The sequence below is a fragment of the Brachycentrus maculatus genome, unplaced genomic scaffold (genome assembly GCF_059751285.1).
Source record: "Brachycentrus maculatus isolate JH-2025_06_01 unplaced genomic scaffold, ASM5975128v1 h1tg000597l, whole genome shotgun sequence".
In the NCBI taxonomy this organism is placed as follows: domain Eukaryota; kingdom Metazoa; phylum Arthropoda; class Insecta; order Trichoptera; family Brachycentridae; genus Brachycentrus; species Brachycentrus maculatus.
In genome coordinates this window covers 503,474-524,324 of record NW_028281337.1, presented here as the reverse complement: position 1 = coordinate 524,324, position 20,851 = coordinate 503,474, and the positions used below count along the sequence as shown (strand labels likewise).

The 20,851-nt window shown below is 32.2% G+C and overlaps 1 protein-coding gene across 1 annotated transcript in view; it reads right to left on the bottom strand.

Annotated features, from left to right (window-relative positions):
* LOC148301177 (uncharacterized) overlaps positions 1–19,966 on the bottom strand; it is an 85,515-nt gene extending 65,549 nt beyond the window's left edge. The window contains exon 1 of the mRNA XM_088273693.1: positions 19,307–19,966. Within this exon, the coding sequence (XP_088129819.1) occupies positions 19,307–19,434 (128 nt within the window). The 5' untranslated portion in view covers positions 19,435–19,966. The remainder of the gene's footprint in view (positions 1–19,306) is intronic.
* Positions 19,967–20,851: the final 885 nt, after the last annotated feature.

Genomic DNA, 20,851 nt, shown 5'->3' with positions numbered 1-20,851 from the left:
ACATTTTTGGTATAAAAGTTAAAAGATCATTATCTCAATATATTGTATGGAACAAAAGCATTTTTTAAATGGAATGTAACCAAAGAGCTTTTATGCCCGAGGAACATATTTTCAAAGACAATAATTAATTATTTTTGCCATCACATTGTCAGTCCACGGAGATGTTGTGTTTTCTGGGAAAACACAATACAGTATAATGTTTCCTCCATCTTGGTGACACGACACACAAGAGTAATTGTATATTACGGTGTAACATTTTTCTGAAAATATGGCGTGTCAATAATTGATGGATACTGTGACGAGAGCATAAAGCTCTTCGGCGCCTACGAAATTCGGTCCATAGAATTAACAACAAAGGATATATTTCCCAAACTAACAGTTTTTTAAAATTATATATATATATATATATATATATATATATATATATATATATATATATATATATATATATATATATATATATATATATATATATATATATATATATATATATATATATATATATATATATACATACATATATGCATATACAATATATATTTATTTATTTACGTCCATTATATACGTCCGCCTCCGTGGTGTAATGGTCAGCGTGTTTAGCTACCGTGCTGGAGGTCCTAAGTTCGATTCCCAGGGGGGGTGAAAATAAATATTAGTGATTTTACACTGTAATATTTATTTAATACTACACTGGACTGGTTCCTAAAGCGCAAGAGTGATCACCTTGCCTTCATGTAAGTAATGATCAAGAAAACACCGCGTCATTTGATGCAGTGCCCTATGCACCATTGGGTGCGGATAAGGGTTATAAGTAATAAATAATTTATTAGCTTCGCAGTCGAGCACCTACCCAACTGCGCCACAGCACTTGTCATTGTACAACATTATTTTAGATAAGGTAAGAATATAATGTATGATAGGGGGTGATATATTATTACATTCGTCATATATCTGTCGTTATTTTGCTTTTTCGAGGCCATCAATCCGATATTCCTTTGCGCGGCATTATCAAACAAAATGTCAAGTTCTTCATTTGATCGTTCCGCCAATCAAATAAACTCGCAATATGTATATGATTGTCTGACTCACAGAATGATTGGGGTACTTTATTATTTCGCATAATTTCGACTAGAAATTGCTTTCATTTCTAGATTTTGACATCTTAACGTAGACGAAGAAGAATATGGAAGTCTGGGCAAATCGCTCACTCCTTTCAACGACGTCATATATCAAAAAACATGATTTTTCAGAAGATCGTGTTTAAAGTTTAAAAATATAATACAATGTCATTAAAATAAATATCAAGCCACTTATTGAACTTTTTACAATGCAACAGATCTTTTTATGTAAAATCTGAATGTTTTTTCTCCATTTGATAAATATTTAGAATATAAAAAAAAAATAAAAATACCTTTTCTTCAAAATGGAAAAACAACACTTTCTGCCATGTATTGGGTAAATATTAAGTTACAAATATGCCACTTTTGCTGGGATATAGTACATTTTCTGGCCATTCCAAAAATATGCATAACTGAAAATTTACGATTTTTGATATATATGACGTTGTTGTAGTTGAGTGAGCGATATGCGGGGCTTACCACCGTCATAGGTACGCGTAACATTCACCAATTCTATTGTATATTCTTTTTCATCTATGTTGAGATATCAAAAAATAATATGATAAATAACTCCTATAATTGGAGATAATCCAGTTTCTCCTGAAAAATCAAGTTTTTTTTTTAAATATATGACGTTGTTGAAAGGAGTGAGCGAAATAGTCATCTGTACTTTATTTAAAAAAATATATATACCTCGATGCGATTGAAGGGCGAGGCGTGTTGTAATCGCGGTGTGGGTTCGCTCGCGACTCGAAACACACCTACTCGATTCATTGAGACCCCGCTAGATAAGTTGGCACATGAATCACGGGTTAATGTACACTGCACACACAATAGTGAGCGCAGAACCAAGAGTTCTGTTACGTCAGGAAAGCCCCCAAACTGGTTCTTCGAATCTCGAAGGGAGTGACTGCTAATGCGAAATGAACGAACTATAATTTATGCTATTATAAAAACACCGATATTTAAAAAAAAATTGATTTACGGTTGCCTTTAACAATAATAGTAAAAATCGACGGTCCCTACGTAAAGTAGGTACTCTATCTGCAAATCGGTTACTTTACAGGAGAGAGCTTAGAAGATTTTTTTCAACGTGTTTTTAAAAATTAACTAACGGTTTTATCCGAATTTCTAAACTAGTATCATACATTGAAAAACATATAAAATATAAAATAATGTATTAAATCGTTTTAAAACTTATGCCTTGTCAAAATTAAGTAGTTAGCGTTTTAGAAGTTCAGTTCATTTCGAAAATTCGATGTAGATAGCGTCTTATACGCCTGAAAACTAGGCGTAATTTATTACATAATTTTTTTTTGTTTGTTTATATTTGTAGATAACGGTCAGTTGATAACATATATGTACCAAATATCTCAAAATTGACAAAAATGTAGTTAGAGCACTTTATGTAGGGCACGTCGAAATATGTACACTAACAATAAATAATACACTAATGAAATCATTACTATCAGCGAGCATCGAAAAAGAGGAACGCAATGTTTAAATTTCTTTATTAATTTTAACATGGAGAAAAAATGCTGAAAAAGTACAGACTATATACGATAAACCGCAATATAATTTTCATAACTTTTTCCAAAAAAAATATTTTTACACGGGTAATATTTAACGTACAATAGTTGAATTTTCTGCTTAAAACAGTTTTACATTGAAAAAATTGTATTTATTCTAAATAAATACATGGTTTAATTTTTTTTTGAAAAGTAAAGAGGTATAAAATAATAAATTCAATATATGCTCTAAAAATGATATCCAATAACTATATAAATATTCTTTTTTTTTTAAAATCTCGCGCAGACGGTCGCGTACTGAAGTATATATTCGAGAGTACACCATTGACAACGATATTCAATGTCGAAAGATGAATTTATTGATCACTCAAACATGTATTTCAAACGTCAAATTACACATTGTTTAAAATTAAATTACCAGTCAATTAATATATACATATCGCTCACTCCTTTCAACAACGTCATATAAAAAAAACTTGATTTTTCAGGATTTCGTTTTAATAAAATATAATGTATTAAAAATAAATATCAAGCCACTTATTGAACTTTTTACCGTGCAACAGACCTTTTTAGGTAAAATCTGAATGTTTTTTCTCCATTTGACAAATATTTAGAATATTAAAAAAAATTAACAATACCTTTTCTTCAAAATGCAAAAACAACACTTTCTGCCCTGTAGCGGGTAAATATTAAGTAAAAAATATGCCGCTTTTACTGCGATAAAGTACATTTTCTGGGCATTCCGAAAACATTGAAAACTGAAAATTGACGATTTTTGATATATGACGTCGTTGAAAGGAGTGAGCGATATATGATAGTTTTAACACTAACGGACAAACTAAATAGCCCTAGCAGGAAGAGAAGGCTGGTATACCTTGTGACAAACATCCCCTATTCCAGAAACAGCGGCCTCCCCTGCTATTTGTACAAATTAGCTTCCGATGTAATCAATTATCGGAAGACCCTTCATTCTATTTCAGAGAATCGATCCGTTATCCATTGTAGCGCTACTTATTAATAGAAATCTTTTATTTATTTATTTAAAAACATATTACATACTAAAAACTAACTAACCATCAGGCCGCTTCCCCGCAGGGGTAGGAGGAGAGAATAAAACGCCACACCACTCTGTCTTTGCAAACATTCTTAGCCTCTTTCACGTTCATGCATCTCCTCATACATACCCGCCGATTATAACGACTCCTAACCTGACCACTTTCAAGTATTTGGTATACCTCTCCAGAGTATCTTAAGGAGCTGTGTATTCCAGATGAATTGGTTGATAGACGTCTCACGCTTCGATCGGCTACAACATCTGCAATGGGCAAAGTCATCTTACCAGCTCGCAACCAACGCACTAAATTTGGCGAGCGTGCCTTTGCTGTTGCAGGACCGACGGCGTGGAATGCTCTTCCACCAATGGTTAGAAATAGTGAGAGTGAGATGATCTTTAGAAAAGACTAAAAACACATTTGTTTGCTAAATCATTTCCACCATAATATTTTCCCCAATTCATTCACCGTGAAGCGCCCTTAAGGTATTTTTTTACGAAAATGGCGCTATATAAGTTATGCAATTTTATTATTATTATTATATCTGATCGTGCCATGTTTTTTTTATATAAATAATATTCCCGATGAGTAATTTCCATTTCTACTTTCTCTTCAAACTCATATCCACACGCGATGGTGCATAAGGCACTGCATCATATAAAACAGGTGTTATCTTGATCGATCATACGTGAAGGAAAGGTGATCAGCCCTCCGAAATTGAAAAAATATTAGAGTGAAAATATCACTAATATTTATTAGACCCTCCCATGGTAATCAAACCCGGGATACACCTACAATAAAATACGACTCGTTTATTACGTAGGTACATAACTTTAATTTCACTGTATAAAAAGTTTGCATATTGAAAAGATTTTTTTTTGTAGAACCATTTATCCTCAAATTTCCATCTTTCGCATCGTATTTTGTCTGCTGGATTTATTTGACTGGAAAACTGCGAAAATATTCATGTATATTTCTTCACCCCAGACAACCATATTGAATAATCCTTCGTTATTCTTATTTACTCAACATTACCTTCAAGCGTTCGGTCACTCCAGTCTGATGCGCCACTATTATAGGTACCAATCCAGACAAGATATATTTGTCATATTGTTTGACATCTCAACATAGATGAAGAAGAATATGGAAGTCTGGGCATTTACGGGGCTCACGACCGTCACTGGCTTGTTAATTGATGACTTTACACGTGTAACATTCACCAATTCTACTCATTATTGACAACCACACTACTCAATTTCTTGGAAGTTCTATATATACGAACCAATTTTGAAACATTGTTCTTGAATCACTAGAACTTCACAAGAGACATATTTTTTTAATTTTATTTAATTTTATTTTATTGGAAGGAAGAACAGTTACAATATATGATACATACAGAATACAAAAAATAAAATCATGAGTACCAATTATAGTTCTTCACAACTATACATAAGAGAGGTCTATATAAAGGAAGAACGTGAGACAAGGATGGGATAAAGAGAAAAGGAGATGGCAGTGATAGGAAAAGAAGAAAAGGAAAGGACAGGGAACAGAATTACTTTTTTAGGTTACAACTTCGATAAATAAAGGAATTTTTTGAATAGTTCTTTGTTGGTGCTGGATTATAAAAGGTATGACTATGTCTATTGATTCTAATTGGACAGTGAAAAGGTATCTGCTCAAGAAGATAGGGGCTCTCAGTCATATTATTTATAACTTTATACAAAAAACATAAATCTGATATATTCCTACGTTTACTAAGTGAAGATAATTTATGGAAGGCTAAAGATTCTTCGTGAGAGTTGAAACTTAAATGAAGCTTACCATCCAACATTTTTAGAAATTTATTTTGAATACGATCAAGTTGAGCTATATATATAGCGTACTGAGGGTTCCAAACGACTGAGGCGAATTCGAGTATATTGTAGAGTTGAAAAGAAGCTTTTTATTGAGCAGAAACTCTTTTATTGGTATGTGAGGTCCGAATCCTGGATTATTATCACATACATGAAAAACGCTACAAAAAATATTTTCATTTTTATTATTTTAGCTTATGATTTGACCAGATATTTTATTAACAACATTTAGTGATTCAAGAACAATGTTCAAAATTGGTTTTTATGTATAGAACATCCAAGAATTTGAGTAGTGTGGTTGTCAATAATGGGTAGAATTGGGGAATGTTACACGTGTGCAAAGTGATCACTTAAACCAGCCTATGACGGTCGTCAACCCCGTAAATGCCCAGACTTCCATATTCTTCTTGATCTATGATGAGATGTCGAAAAATAACATGAAAAATAACTCCTGTAATTGGAGATAATCCAGATTTGTGAACAAGTATTAGGACACACTCAAAATGTTGTAAATAAAATTATTTTGAAAAAAAACTACATAATTATTATTTTATTCTATATCGTTGAAAATTTAATTTTTTAATTTTTTGTTTGTTAAAATACAATTTAGTGGACCCTAAAAATCAGTGTTTGAAGTTAATATAATATTAAAATTTACATTATTATTTTTATATTTTTAACATTATATGCGCACAACAAAGTGTCATGTCATCAAATTAAAAATAACAATAATATTTTTCTAATTGTTTTTTTTTGCTATGCTTACATCCTCTTTATTTTTGGTGCGCATGTTTTTTAAGGAAAATAAGCGTCAAATGTTCTCGGAATGTCTTATCGTTTGCGATTTATTACATATTTACGAGTGTGCCGTTCAAGTACTCAAAACTTGTTTTCAAAGTCCCCGTTTTGGTGAATCATAAAGGAAATACGTAATACTTACATACAACATTATTATCTTTTCACCTTAATGATGTTACCCTGTTATACAAACTTGCTTACGAAATATTAAGTTTATACAATATATCAGTAGTGTAAAGGCAAAGGGGTATATCTGTCGCAGACCAAATTTTACAGGAAAGCAAAAACAAACTTATTAAATAAAATCTTTTTTTCGGATGGCAGATGTACGTATCTTAATAAAACTAAATAAGTATTGCAACTACAGCTATATCCTTCAGCCAGATCATGGAATACACTATTTTAGACATTTTGTGGAACAAACTTTGAAAATTAAAAATTAACAGATATGTATACCCCTTTGCCATTACACTTCCGATATATTTTCTTCTTCAAACCCTTATCCGCACCCCAATGGTGCATAGGTGAACTGACCATTTATTTGTTTCCTCAAAACGAGACATCTACCAATTTTTACGTAATAGTATAAGTATATATTCAAGAAAACACGTATTTTTCATAGTTTTTATGTATTAATAAAAAGAAAAGGAATGCTGATAAAGAAAATAAGAGCAATTAATAATATACATATGAAAAAATGTGTTGTTTTATAATGGGTCAGGCTATTTAAGAACGGTATGGTCCCGTTTAAAACGGGACGTATGGTCACTCTATGCATAGGACAATTCATAATATATATGCTGTTACCTTGATCGTTAACACATAAAGGAAAGGTGATCAGCCCTCCGCTTCAGGTATCAAGTCCAGGGTTGTATTGAATAAATATTAGAGTAAAAAATCTGTTATATCAATTTGACCCCCCCCCCCCTTGGAACCGATCCCGGGACCTCCAGAAAGGTGGCCGAGCTTGCTGATCATTACACTACGGAGGCGGACATAGTAAAACATGAACCCCTTATAAAATTCTCTAAGATAAAGAGTTACCTATGTCAACGTTGTAGGGGGGTTGACTGTAAAGAAGAAATAGAAGTACATACTTACACAAAGGCTTGTCTAGTAAGTACACTTAAAATACGAGTATTTTATATTGCCGCTTCACGCTTTGAAGGCAGTTTATTTATTTCACAACGCTTTCCTAGCGATTATTATTATTTATTATCAAGTTCACAGTGTGCGGAAATTCTCAATTTTTACGTTGGTAATTAAGTATTCAGAATTATGTAACGACACGACAAAGGAATAAGAAACATTATATAATAGTCTACCTTTAAGTGAATACAGGTATGGCAGATAGGTACTTAAAATTCAAAATTTTAAAAAGGAATGAGTAAAATTAAGCAACCAGCCATTAACTTAAACTAAATATTGTCAATTACTACTTAAAATTCAAAATTTATAAAAAGGATGAGAAAATTAATGTGTTAGTATTTACCATTAAGTAAATATTGTAGACCTCTACTTAAAATACTGAAATAAAAATTAAAATTAAGACTAATGAAGCGATCATGTAAGTTGTGTAGTGTAAAGCATGTTAGATTGTTATACAGGGTGGTTCGATGGATATTGACTGTTTTTAGCGTGTTATTATGGATATACTAATGAAACGACCGGGGTCAAAAGCATGTTTTTATTACAAATACAATGGAGTTATTTATTCATGCAAAGACAGGGTGGTATGGCGTCCTATTCTCTCTGCCTACACCTGCGGGGAAGCTGTGAGATGTTTTTTTTTTTAAATTATTTATTTAGCAGTCACCCAGTGAAAGAATGTTTCTGCCAGTGTCAAGTATAATTTTTATTTACAAACAAAAAAATAATAGATATAATAATAACAATTAATGTAAAATTTCATAGTTTAAAAACAAAAAACAAATTTATGAGGCGAATGTAAGTGGAAAAAGGAGCAGAGGAAGACCGAGAAAAACATGGCACGATCAGGTATGCCAAATACTTGAAAGTGGTCAGTTTAGGAGTCGTAACAATCGGCGGGTATGTATGAGGAGATGCATGAACGTGGAAGAGGCGAAGAATTTTGCAAAGACAGAGTGGTGTGGCGTTCTATTCTCTCTGCCTACCCCTGCGGGGAAGCGGCGTGATGGTTAGTTACTTTTTTTAGTTTAAATGCGTTTAGCTTTATCATTTCAGAAATTATGACCGCAATTCTTGAATTAGGTTCAGAAACAAGGGTGGATACTTGGGTGGGGAGTTGGATTCCTGCCCGTGTTAAGTTATTTAGAAAGTTCTCCTTCTCTGCTGTGAGCGGACACTGAAAGAACGTATGGTTTGCATCCCCTATATCTTGTCCACATTCGCACTATGGTGATGTAACGCACTTCATCTTATAGAGATGCACAGGCAGTGAGCAGTGCCCAGACCTTAAGCGACATAACATCGAGTTAGAAACTTTCTTCGGGGAACGATTTCTCGGCAATTTTTATTATCTTTGCGCCAGTGTTTTTTTTAGATGGGAGTTGCATTTCGTATATACCTTGCATATTTATGTACGAGGTTTATGGATCATTTAGTGAATTTTTGTTTTCATATTATTTTTTGACATCTCATCAAAGATGAAGAAGAATATGGAAGTCTGGGCATTTACGGTAAAATGGTATTTTCTGGCGTTTCTCATGTGTGTGATTATAATCCAGGATTCGGACCTCACATACTAATATAAGAGTTTCTGCTTAGTAAAAAAGCTTCTTTACATCTCACCAATAGATGTCTCTAGTGAAGTTCTAGTGATTCAAGAACAAGGTTTCTAAATTGGTTCATATATATAGAACTTCCAAGAATTTGAGTAGTGTGTTGTCAATAATGGGTAGAATTGGTGAATGTTACACGTGTGTAAAGTGGCCACTTAAACCAGCCGATGACGGTCGTCAGCCCCGTAAATGCCCAGACTTCCATAATCTTCTTCATCTTTGATGAGATGTCAAAAAATAATATAAAAAATAACTCCTGTAATTGGAGATAATCCAGATTTTGTGAACAAGTATTTGGACACACTCAAAATGTTGTAATTTTTGTTTTATTTTAATCTGTGTTAGGATGGAGGGAAAATCTAATGTGGGCCAATCAACATGTCAGCATTTGCTCATTGCTGGGAGGAAACCACGTAGGACTCCTCAGGAGAAGCCGGACTGTTGACCGTCATCAGCAGACCTTCCGTTCAACTAGAAGAGGGTTCGGCATTTTGTGTCCTAGCTTGGTTTATGGTACCAATGTCCTTCACTATTTTTATCATGTCGCTCACTCCTTTCAAGAACGTCATAAATCAGAAAACTTGATTTTTCAGGAGAACGTTTTTAAAGTTTAAAAACATAATACAATTTATTAAAAATAAATACAAGCCACTTATTGAATTTTCTACTGTGCAACAGATCTTTTTGGGTAAAACCTGAAGGTTTTTTCTCCATTTGAAAAATATTTACATTTAAAAAAATAATTAAATAATACCTTTTCATCAAAATGCAAAATCAACACTTTCCGCCCTGTAGTGGGAAATATTAAATTAAAAATATGCCTCTTTTGCTGGGATATAATCCATTTTCTGGGCATTCCGAAAACATGCATAACTGAAAATTAACGATTTTTGATTTATGACGTTCTTGAATGGAGTGAGCGATGTATGATATCATCCCTCGTGACAGTTCCTTATGATAGGTCCTCATCCAGGCTTCTGCAACGCGCCTCCAGCTCGACTCAAAACAACTCAAAAAAACTCAACTCAAAACACAGTAAGGGACATATATTTTTGCAGTACGTTTTTTTGTATTTTTGGACTAAGAAGATTCTACTTGTTGTTAATGTCCCTTACTATGTTTTAAGTTTGGACAGCCGAGCTGATTTGGACAGAATATTGTCATCTTCCTTACTTGTCACCAATCTACCTGCCCAAGTGGGCAGTGCTCGAATTGCCCGGCTAGAACAGGTGTCTCTCGGCCTAGCTCGTTGAGTGTCTATTTTTGCGGAATTTGCATTTCCCAACGCCCGCTAGAAGCCAGCGGCGAGCACGCGATATTGCCGAACGTGTCCTTGCCGGGCGACGCCATACCGGTTTGCTGGTCTGCCCGTCGCTATTCACCTTCTTCGTCTCGACCAACTTGCGATACTGTTTTTATTTTTATTTTTATTTTATTTATTTACGGTTCACAAACAATGAAAAACATATTACAATAAACAAAATACAGTGCAATAATAAGCTGAGATAAGCATTATCGATAAAATTAAAAAAGGTGTGTTGAGATGGTTTGGACATGTAGAACGAATGAGTGAGGAAAGAACGGTTAAACAAATTTATGAGGCGAATGTTATTGGGAAAAGAAGCAGAGGAAGACCGAGAAAAATATGGCACGATCAGGTATGCCAAATACTTGAAAGTGGTTAGGTGAGGAGTCGTGACAATCGGCGGGTATGTATGAGGAGATGCATGAACGTGGAAGAGGCGAAGAATGTTTGAAAGGACAGAGTGGGGTGGCGCTCTATTCTCTCTGCCTACCCCTGCGGGGAAGCGGCGTGATGATTAGTTAGTTAGTTAGTTATAAATACAGTGCAATACAAATAGTTTTGATGTTTTTCATCAATTAGATGGGAACACAACAAGCTTACAGACACAATGGAGGTGCAGGTTAAACACATATATATAAAAAGAATAGAAATTTGGTTGTAAAAAAGGGTAATAACAATTAAAAGTAATGAAGTAAGAAAAATAAAAATAAGAAGTAAAAATTAAAAGTAAAATTAAACTACGCTACATAAGGTACAAAATTCCGTTGTGCTATTTTTTTGCGACACGACCGATTTTTGCAATCGGCGATTCGATACAAGAGAATAATAATCACTGCAAAATTGTTGCCCGAAGAAGATGGAAGTTGCTGTCTTACTAACCGTCTAGGCGCTTCCTCGCAGGGGTAGGGAGAGAGAATAGAACGCCCTACCACTCTGTCTTTGCAAACATTATTGCACCATGCATTGTGCACTCTACACTGATCACAAGTATTTGAAATACTTGATCGTGAAGTTTTTCCTCGGTCTAATAACGAATAAAACAGTAACAATTTCTTCGATTATACAATTTTATGGAGTGAGAAAACGATAAAACTATTTATATATTAACGGTAGATACAAAACCATTACATAACAAAAAAAAAACAACGGATAGCACTTTGTAAGTAATAAAAACATAATAATAAAAAATAATGTAGTTACATTTGTAATCGAAGCAAAAGAAAACATACAACATTTTGAGTGTGTTCAAATACTTGTTCACAAAATCTGGATTATCTCTAATTACAGGAGTTATTTTCATATTATTTTTTGACATCTCATCAAAGATGAAGAAGAATATGGAAGTCTTGGCATTTACGGGGCTGACGACCGTCATAGTCTGGTTTAAGCGATCACTTTACACACGAGTAACATTCACCAATTCTACCCATTATTGACAACCACACCACTCAAATTCTTAGTGATTCAAGAACAAGGTTTCTAGATTGGTTCATATATATAGAGATTCCAAGAATTTAAATAAAACTTTTGAATATAACTTTTGAAAGAATTTTTGAATTTTATTTATTATTGGCAACCACACTACTCAAATTCTTGAAAGTTCTATATATGAACCAATTTTGAAACATTGTTCTTTAATCACTAAATGTTGTAAATAAATTATCTGGTACAAAGTAGTAGAATGAAGTGTAAATTTTATTTCCACTAATAAAGGTCGGTTGGGATGGTTTGGACATGTGAAGCGGAACGAATGAGGGAAGAAAGACCAGCGAAACAGATTTATATATATTTATTTTATATTTATATATATATATATATATATATATATATATATATATATATATATATATATATATATATATATATATATATATATATATATATATATATATATATATATATATATATATATATATATATATATATATATATATATATATATATATATATATATATATAAAACTTGTTTTTTGACACGTAGCGCCCAAAAATCACGATTTTCTCAACTGGAATATGGTAATAAATTATTACAGCGTGTAGGATTTTCTTTTAAGTCCAAACTTCTAAAGAAAACTTATTTTGTGAAGCCTTAGGGGTGTTTTTGTTAAGGGTAGGAATGCTCATTTCGGCGTGAGGGTTTCCTCCAATCCATCGTACATGATAGATATCCATTTCACTGGTATACATATATTTGTACTTTTTTTGCTGAAATGAAAAAAACGGGAGTGTTAGGATAGAATAATTTTAAAATTATTAATGGAGCGCGCAAGACTAATAATCACCTTGCTTTCATATAATTGACGATCAAGATAACACTGCTTCGGTACGATGTAGTGCCCTATGCGTAATTGGATGCGGATAAAGGTAAAAAGAAGATGAATAACATACAAGTTACCAACAAAAAAAATGTATATTTCTGTTTGCGTATTCTACAAGTATGCATATGTATATGTATACGAGTATTTCGAATATATGTAGGTGCGAGTGTTATGTTTTTTTTTTGGTAATAAATAATTTCAATCAATATTTTAGGATAAATATAAGCAAACGGGTGTAAATTTTTTAAAATATTATTTAAAAGGGTTATAGACAGTGATCAATATTTTTTTGTTTAAAAAATATTATTCGGATAGTGTTATATTAAAATTGTTATACTATCGTATAATAAAAAAAAGACTTGACCACTTTCAAGTATTTAACCCTTTGGACGCGTAAATTTGTAAAAATGTAAATAAAAAAATAAAAAACCTAAATTGTAATGCGCCCTTAGGCGATTTTTCAAGAAAACGTCGCTATATAAATTGACCATATCGGAGTCATACAGGAGAAAGTGACCAAGTGCATTTTTTTTACCTAAACGTGATCATTGACTATTTGATATCTTACTAACCTAATATTGCCCTGAAAAAAATCCCAAAGCGATTTCAAACTTGGAAGTATAATATATTGACTTGTTAAAAATGACGAACTGCATCGATGTTTATTTTCTTGCCAAGCAAAAGTGACTTAAATGGCCCTCCTGAATATTTTACGTTTTGTTAGTTGGTTACTTTCTCCTGTACAACTAGGATATTATTCATTACCAAGTTCAAAAATTAAATTGTAATAATAATTCAATAAATAAAAAGACATTGCGACTCGTCTACAAATAAGGATGCTACAATGTATGAATGACCACGCGGAACATCCGTATAATGAATTATATTAATCCGTTATTTGCTCATTATACTATCGTATAAGGATAAATATTCATGGGAAATTCTTTTCCTCAGTTAATAATATTTGCATAATGAGAGAATTTAATTACAAATCGGTTTACCCTCCAATGTGAAAAAATATTTTAAATATTGTTTTATAATACGCAAATTAATGTTAACATATAAAGATATAGTTTTCTTCCGCACAGGAAATAACATTGAGGAATAAAATAGATAATTTTACGATTAAAATCATAGTTAAAATATCGATTTAAATAAGATTGATTTTACAACATTTGTAGTGTGTGATATACTAGTTCACAAATCTGGGCTTTCGCCACTTTATATAGAGATATTTTTACATGTAAAATGTAAAAATACGAACGTGTCAAAATAAATCCCAAAAGAAGAAAACCCAGCTATGTGAACAAGTATTTGGACGCACTCAAAACGCTGTGAATAAAAAAAAACTGTTTAAATTATAAGCTACATAAAAAGTTAAAAATCATGTTTGCAGGTTTTGAGTACTGTGGTTGTCACCATCATGGATAGAATGGTGAATTTTTCACGTGTGTAAAGTTATCACTTAACTAGCATTTGACAGGTCGAAAGCCCTGTAAATACCCAGACTTCCATATTCTTCTTCATCTTTGTTGAGATGTCAAAATGTAGGTTGATTGACCGTAAACTTATAATTTCAATATTGCCTTTTTTTAAAAATCACTATCTGTAAATTTAATATAGGTATACTTATGGGTAGGTATACTTACTATATAGGTATACGTCCGCCTCCGTAGTGTAATGGTCAGCACGCTCGGCTACCGTTCTGGAGGTCCCGGGTTCGATTCCCAAGTGATTTTTTCACTGTAATATTTATTTAATATTACCATGGACTGGTACCTGAAGCGGAGGGCTGATCACCTTTCCTTCATAAGTAAAACGATCATGATAACACTGCGTTTATAAGACACAGTGCCCTATGCACCATTGGGGTGCGGATAAGGGTTTTATTATTATTTATTTTTTATTATACTTATGTACATAGTTATACATTTATTTATTTATTGATCATCTCATGATAAATTTTCCAAAACTTCTCAATTTACTACTATTTTACATCCCGATCTACATTAATTTCTTCAAAAAACCATTGAATTTTGTCAAAAGTCACCAGCAAATCACTTTCCTAGCAGACATTAAACACCTTTATTACTAGCTCCTGCAGGTCTTCTCTGCTATTGGCAAGAAATATATTAATTTAACTTCTTAATTTACTACTATTTTATTATACATCCAGATCTACATTGATTTCTTTAAAACACCCTTGAATTTTGTCACAATTCAATTTTGTCAGCAAATCACTTTCCTTGCACACATTAAACAACTTTATTACTAGCTTCTGCAGGTCTTCTCTGCTATCGGCAAGAAATATATTAATCTTAGATATGTATTTTAAAAGATACCCATCTAACAAGATTCATTCAACTTCCTTCATAGCGGAACAAGCAATAACATTAAAAATATATTAATAATACATAATAAAACCCTTATCCGCACCCCAATGGTGCATAGGGCAGTGTATCATATTAACGCAGTGTTATCTTGATCGTTTACACATGAAGGAAAGGTGATCAGCCCTCCGCTTTAGGTACCAGTCCATGGTAATATTGAATTAATATTACAGTGAAAAAATCACTTATATTTATTTTACCCCCCTTGGGAATCGAACCCGGGACCTCCAGAACGGTAGCCGAGCGTGCTGACCATTACACTACGGAGGCGGACAAAAATATATTAAGGAAGAAATAAAATACAAACGACTTGTTTTAATTAACAAAAATCAAACAATAATCCTAAAATATATTGAAAAAAAATAGTTTTAAATATGTTTTATTACATATTTAGGTTTTAAATTGCGAATTTGCAGGATGTTGTCTTCTGACCTTTAAAAACGAAGGACAAGTTTGTGAAAAGTATGATTTCTGATTTAATTTGAAGAACACACTTGGGGAAATGTAAATAGTATATATTTCAATGTGTTTGTAGTTTGTTTTGCCAAAAATTAATTGACCTTCCTAAATAATATAATACAGAATACGTCCTTTTGTAAATTTTAAATGGTTTAAGGTCCAGTTGTCAATAGCCCGAAACTAAATTTTCTTAAAACCCATGTAACATTCAACGTTTTTTTTTTGCTTGAAGTTCCGTTTTTATATAGTGAAAGTAAATTTTTCTTTGAAATAAATACACAAGTTATATGGTTTTGAAAAGAAAAGAGTTATTGAAAGGTAAGGAGTTAAATTTTTTTTTCATTATATATTCTAAAAAATCCAAATCCAATATAAATTCTAAAAAATTAAAAATTATCATACATATCTACTATTTTTAATTTGACAATGATTATGAAGCTTTTGTCCGCCTCTGTAGTGTAATGGTCAGCACGCTCGGCTACCGTTCTAGAGGTCCCGGGTTCGATTCCCAAGGGGGGTAAAATAAATATAAGTGATTTTTTCACTGTAATATTTATTCAATACTACCCTGGACTGGTACCTGAAGCGGAGGGCTGATCACCTTTCCTTCATATGTAAACGATCAAGATAACACTGCGTTTATATGACGCAGTGCCCTATGCACCATTGGGGTGCGGATAAGGGATTTATTATTATATTATTATGAAGCAATGAAATATATTTAAAAAATCTTCGAAACAATGCAATTGAAAATGCTTAGTGACAGTAGCTGTCAAGAAGCACGCCGTCTGCTATGACGTACTACTGCTATGAATACTTAGTATTGCGTGTGCAGCGGTACATTAAATAGATGGCGCTGTTATTGCGGTAAAAAAATGTATGTAAAAACATGTTTTTACCTATGATAATATATATATACCATAAGAACACGCGCGTGCTCGAATGCATCAGTGTGTCAAAATTTCAAAGCAATCCGTGAATCACTTAGGAGATTTAAGATTTTAAACAAACACACATTTACATTTTTATTCATACCGATATACATACTTACCATGCATGTATTTAATAAAAAAAATACTATTTTTTATTCTCACAAATATGGCATTTATATCCTAATAGGACATTCTTAGTAATATTCTAGAATGAAGAATGTTGTTACCTTAAATAGTGATGTGAATGACTTTAGTGCTGGTGTTTTTTTTACATAAGTATTTATTTTACTTCCTGGTGTAGCAAATAAAAAAGTTTTATTAATATATAAGTATAATACATACATTTATGTCTAGCATATGAGGGATGTGAGGATAAGTTTATCCTACATAATAATTTAACAATAAAATAATAATAAAAGATCTAGTATCTAAATAATAATAGCAAAAAACACTGTATAATATAAATACATCAAAAGTCAATAAATATTTCTAGTAGCACGACTTATACTGAAAACATTTTTTTTTCTTTGTGTATTCAATAAATATTTAAGAACTATAAGTTTCATTAAAAAAAATACTTAAATTTTTTTTATTACCTAACGTCCGAGTGACTCTGAATCTAGCTACGGCTCATGCAACACAGCTTACCATGGCCCTACTCAGGCTTCAACTTTTTAAGTTTTATAGCCTATGCTTACTTGTGAGTGGATTTACTCTTTCTGCTTAAAGTTACTATAATTTCATGTAATTCATGAGTCTATTTATTTATTTATTTATTTATCCATTTATTTATTAAAATTCTAGGCAAAAAGCCTCGCGGCAAAAGAACAAAAATGTATAATTTCATTATTGTATGCTTTACCAATAAAATAAAGAAAGATGTGCCATATGGTTTGGGGGTGTGGATCTAATGAATGATAAACACAGGTAAAATACGACTGAATATGCGAATGTTGGACGTAGAAGCCGAAAAAGATCGAATAACAAATTGGGTTTAAAACGTTTCAAGTGTGTCTAAATACTGGACAAATCTGGATTATCTCCAATTAGAAGTTATTTTTTATATTATTTTGACATATCGGTCACTCCTTTCAAGAACGTCATAAATCAAAAATCGTCAATATTCAGTTATGCACGTTTTCGGAATGCATAGAAAATATACTATATTCCAGAAAAAGAGGCATATTTTTAACTTAATATTTACCCGCTACATGGCAGAAAGTGTTGTTTTTGCATTTTGAAGAAAAGGTATTGTTTATTAATTTTTTTAAATATATTAAATATTTTTCAAATGGAGAAAGAACCTTCAGGTTTTACCTAAAAAGATCTGTTGCACAGTAAAAAGTTCAATAAGTGGCTTGATATTTATTTTTAATACATTGTATTATATTTTTAAACTTTAAAAACGTTCTCCTGAAAAATCAAGTTTTTTGATTTATGACGTTCTTGAAAGGAGTGAGCGATATCTACATAGATTAAGAGGAATATGGAAGTTTGGGCATTTACATGGCTTGGGCAACCATCATAGGCTGGTTTAAGGCGATTATCGATGACGGTCGTAAGCCCTGTAAATGCCAAGACTTCCAAATTCTTCTTCATCTATATTGAGATGTCAAAATAATGGAAAAAAATAAATCATAATTGGAGATAATCCAGATTTGTGAACAAGTATTTGGACACACTTAAAATGTTGTACACCCCGTTTGTTTTTTGTTAGGCTGGTTTAAGACGATTATCTATGACGGTCGTAAGCCCTGTAAATGCCCAGACTTCAATACTCTTCTTCATCTTTGTTGAGGTGACCAGTGCACGCATAAGTATGTCATATTCAATATTTGACCTTTCATGATATTACATTATACGGTGGACCAAAGATTAAAATGATTATTTATTTAAATATAATATATTAATCAACATTTTGCAGTGTAAACAGTCATATAGTACACGAAAGTAAATACATACATTTATAATTTCACAGAATGACAAGGCATTTTAATATATGTATGGTTGTTTTCATAATATGAGTAATTATTCAGTATAATATAATAACATACTATATTGATAATATTAAATATTTCAATATTACTTTGAAACAGTATCTGAAAGACTGATGTAAGCCCTCGTGTGATTAACGATCAAGATAACACTGTATCGATCGATACTATGTATTATTGAAGATATATTGAAGAATATGTAGTTGAGTATCATAATTCAATCATTTTTTGACATCACAACAAAGATGAAGAAGTATATGGAAGTCTGGGCATTTACGGGGATTACGACCGTCATAGGCTGGTTTAAGTAATCACTTTGCACACGTGTAACATTATTTTTTTAAATAAACTAAATATTTTTCAAATGGAGAAAAAAATTCAGGTTTAACCTAAAAAGATCTGTTGCACAGTAAAAAGTTCAATAAGTGGCTTGATATTTATTTTTAATACATTATATTATATTTTGAAACTTTTAAAACAATCTCCTGAAAAAAAGTTTTTTGAAGTATGACGTTGTTGAAAGGAGTGAGCGATATATGAAATATATTATAAAAATGTATAAAAACTACTATTCTACCTACATACAAAAAAAAATCAGTCCAAAAAATCAAAATGTATGTATGGTAAACACATTTTTTATTTTTTTAAAATAGAATAATAATGTTTTGTGTTTAGTTTCTTAGCTGCGATCTTTGAAGTTTCAGGCAGGTACCTGGTTTTCTACAAGGGTGCCTACCATTGTAGACAATAAGAGGTTGGGTAAATAGAAACGGGATCGTAAAAGGAACTCACCTATTAGATATGGTCCTCAAAGACGGTCTTAGGATAAAAACGAGAAGCGCCAGTCCGTTAGCTCCTAAGGAAATTAGCATCAGCAGGCCTACGAACACTTCACCACTCCATTGCAAATACGAGGCCATTTTGCCTCACACAACACTATTTAAAAACAGTCCCAACACTAAATCAAAACAAAAGATTTCGAACGATTCATTGTTTGAAAAATTGCGGGCTCAATTTGAATTTAACGAACATTTCACAAACGTCAAGTCAAACGTATTTTGAACTAGTTTTTTTGTGAAGAGAGCACGATTCAACTAATATTATGAAATATATCACTTGAACTGATATTCACCGTAAGTAATTATTGACAAATTCACTGACATTTCATTCATCTAGTTCTATTATAGGCTAGAATGTATTGCACCGCTCCGCTATGTCTTCACAAAATTACATCAGACGAGCAACGGCGCTGGATTTTATCACTGAAAATCGTGAAAAGTCTAGTTCTAGCGATGTTCACTGCCATTTTGTCGATTATTTGGCGAACCATCTTGATGTTTTGCGAAAGAAACTCCGATGGAACAATGAAGAGATTGCCGCGCGAACGAGTTAGTGACGGATCGACGTACAGAGCGATAGCGTCCACCTCTGACTGCTGCCAGCGGGCGACTGGCCGATGTCCGACGGCGCTTTTTAACTGAATGCGGATTTTGAAGCGGGATCTCCTGAGACAGAAAGGGAAGGCGATAAAATATTTGAAATCAAAACGTTCCACAGGGGTTTGAAATAAAACAAGAATTTTGATAAAAGTTAACAAGAATTTTCAAATCATTTTTGAACGATCATTAGTTTATTCAAAATATAACGTATTATAATAATAAAATAAATAATATACCTACATTATATTTATTTTAATCGAGGAAGTGCGTAAATTTGGTTGTTTATTTCATTTTTAATTATATGCAATACATACAAATTTAAACAAATATAGCATTTTCATAACACTGAAGCATTTATTATGTATTTAAAAAAAATGTAAGGAGATGTAAATATATGTAAGTATAGGATGTTAAATGAAGTGTAAATATTAGTTTATAGAAATGTAATATAAGATAACTGAAGAATAAAATATATGTCAAGTGCTAATGTAAAATTAATGACCATTAGCCAAATATGCTACAAAATAAAAATCAAATCGTGTCGCTGGGGAATCAATCCCTAAACCCTATACTACAAGTCCACGACACTTTCACGAAATCATAATAAAATAAGAAAGGTGTGTTGAGATGGTTTGGGTATGTAAATCAAATGTGAGAAGAGAGGATAGTTAAAAAATATTATGAGAAGAATGTGGTTGATAGTAGAAGCAGATGAAGGCCGAGAAAAACTAGGCATTATTAGGATTTTATATACTTGAAAATATCAGGTCAGGAGTAATAATCGGCGTGTATGTATGAGAAGATGTATGAATGTGGAATAGGCGAAAATTGTGTGGAAAGACAGATTGGTGTGGCATTTTATTCTCTCTGTTCCCCTTTTTTATCACAAATATTTCTC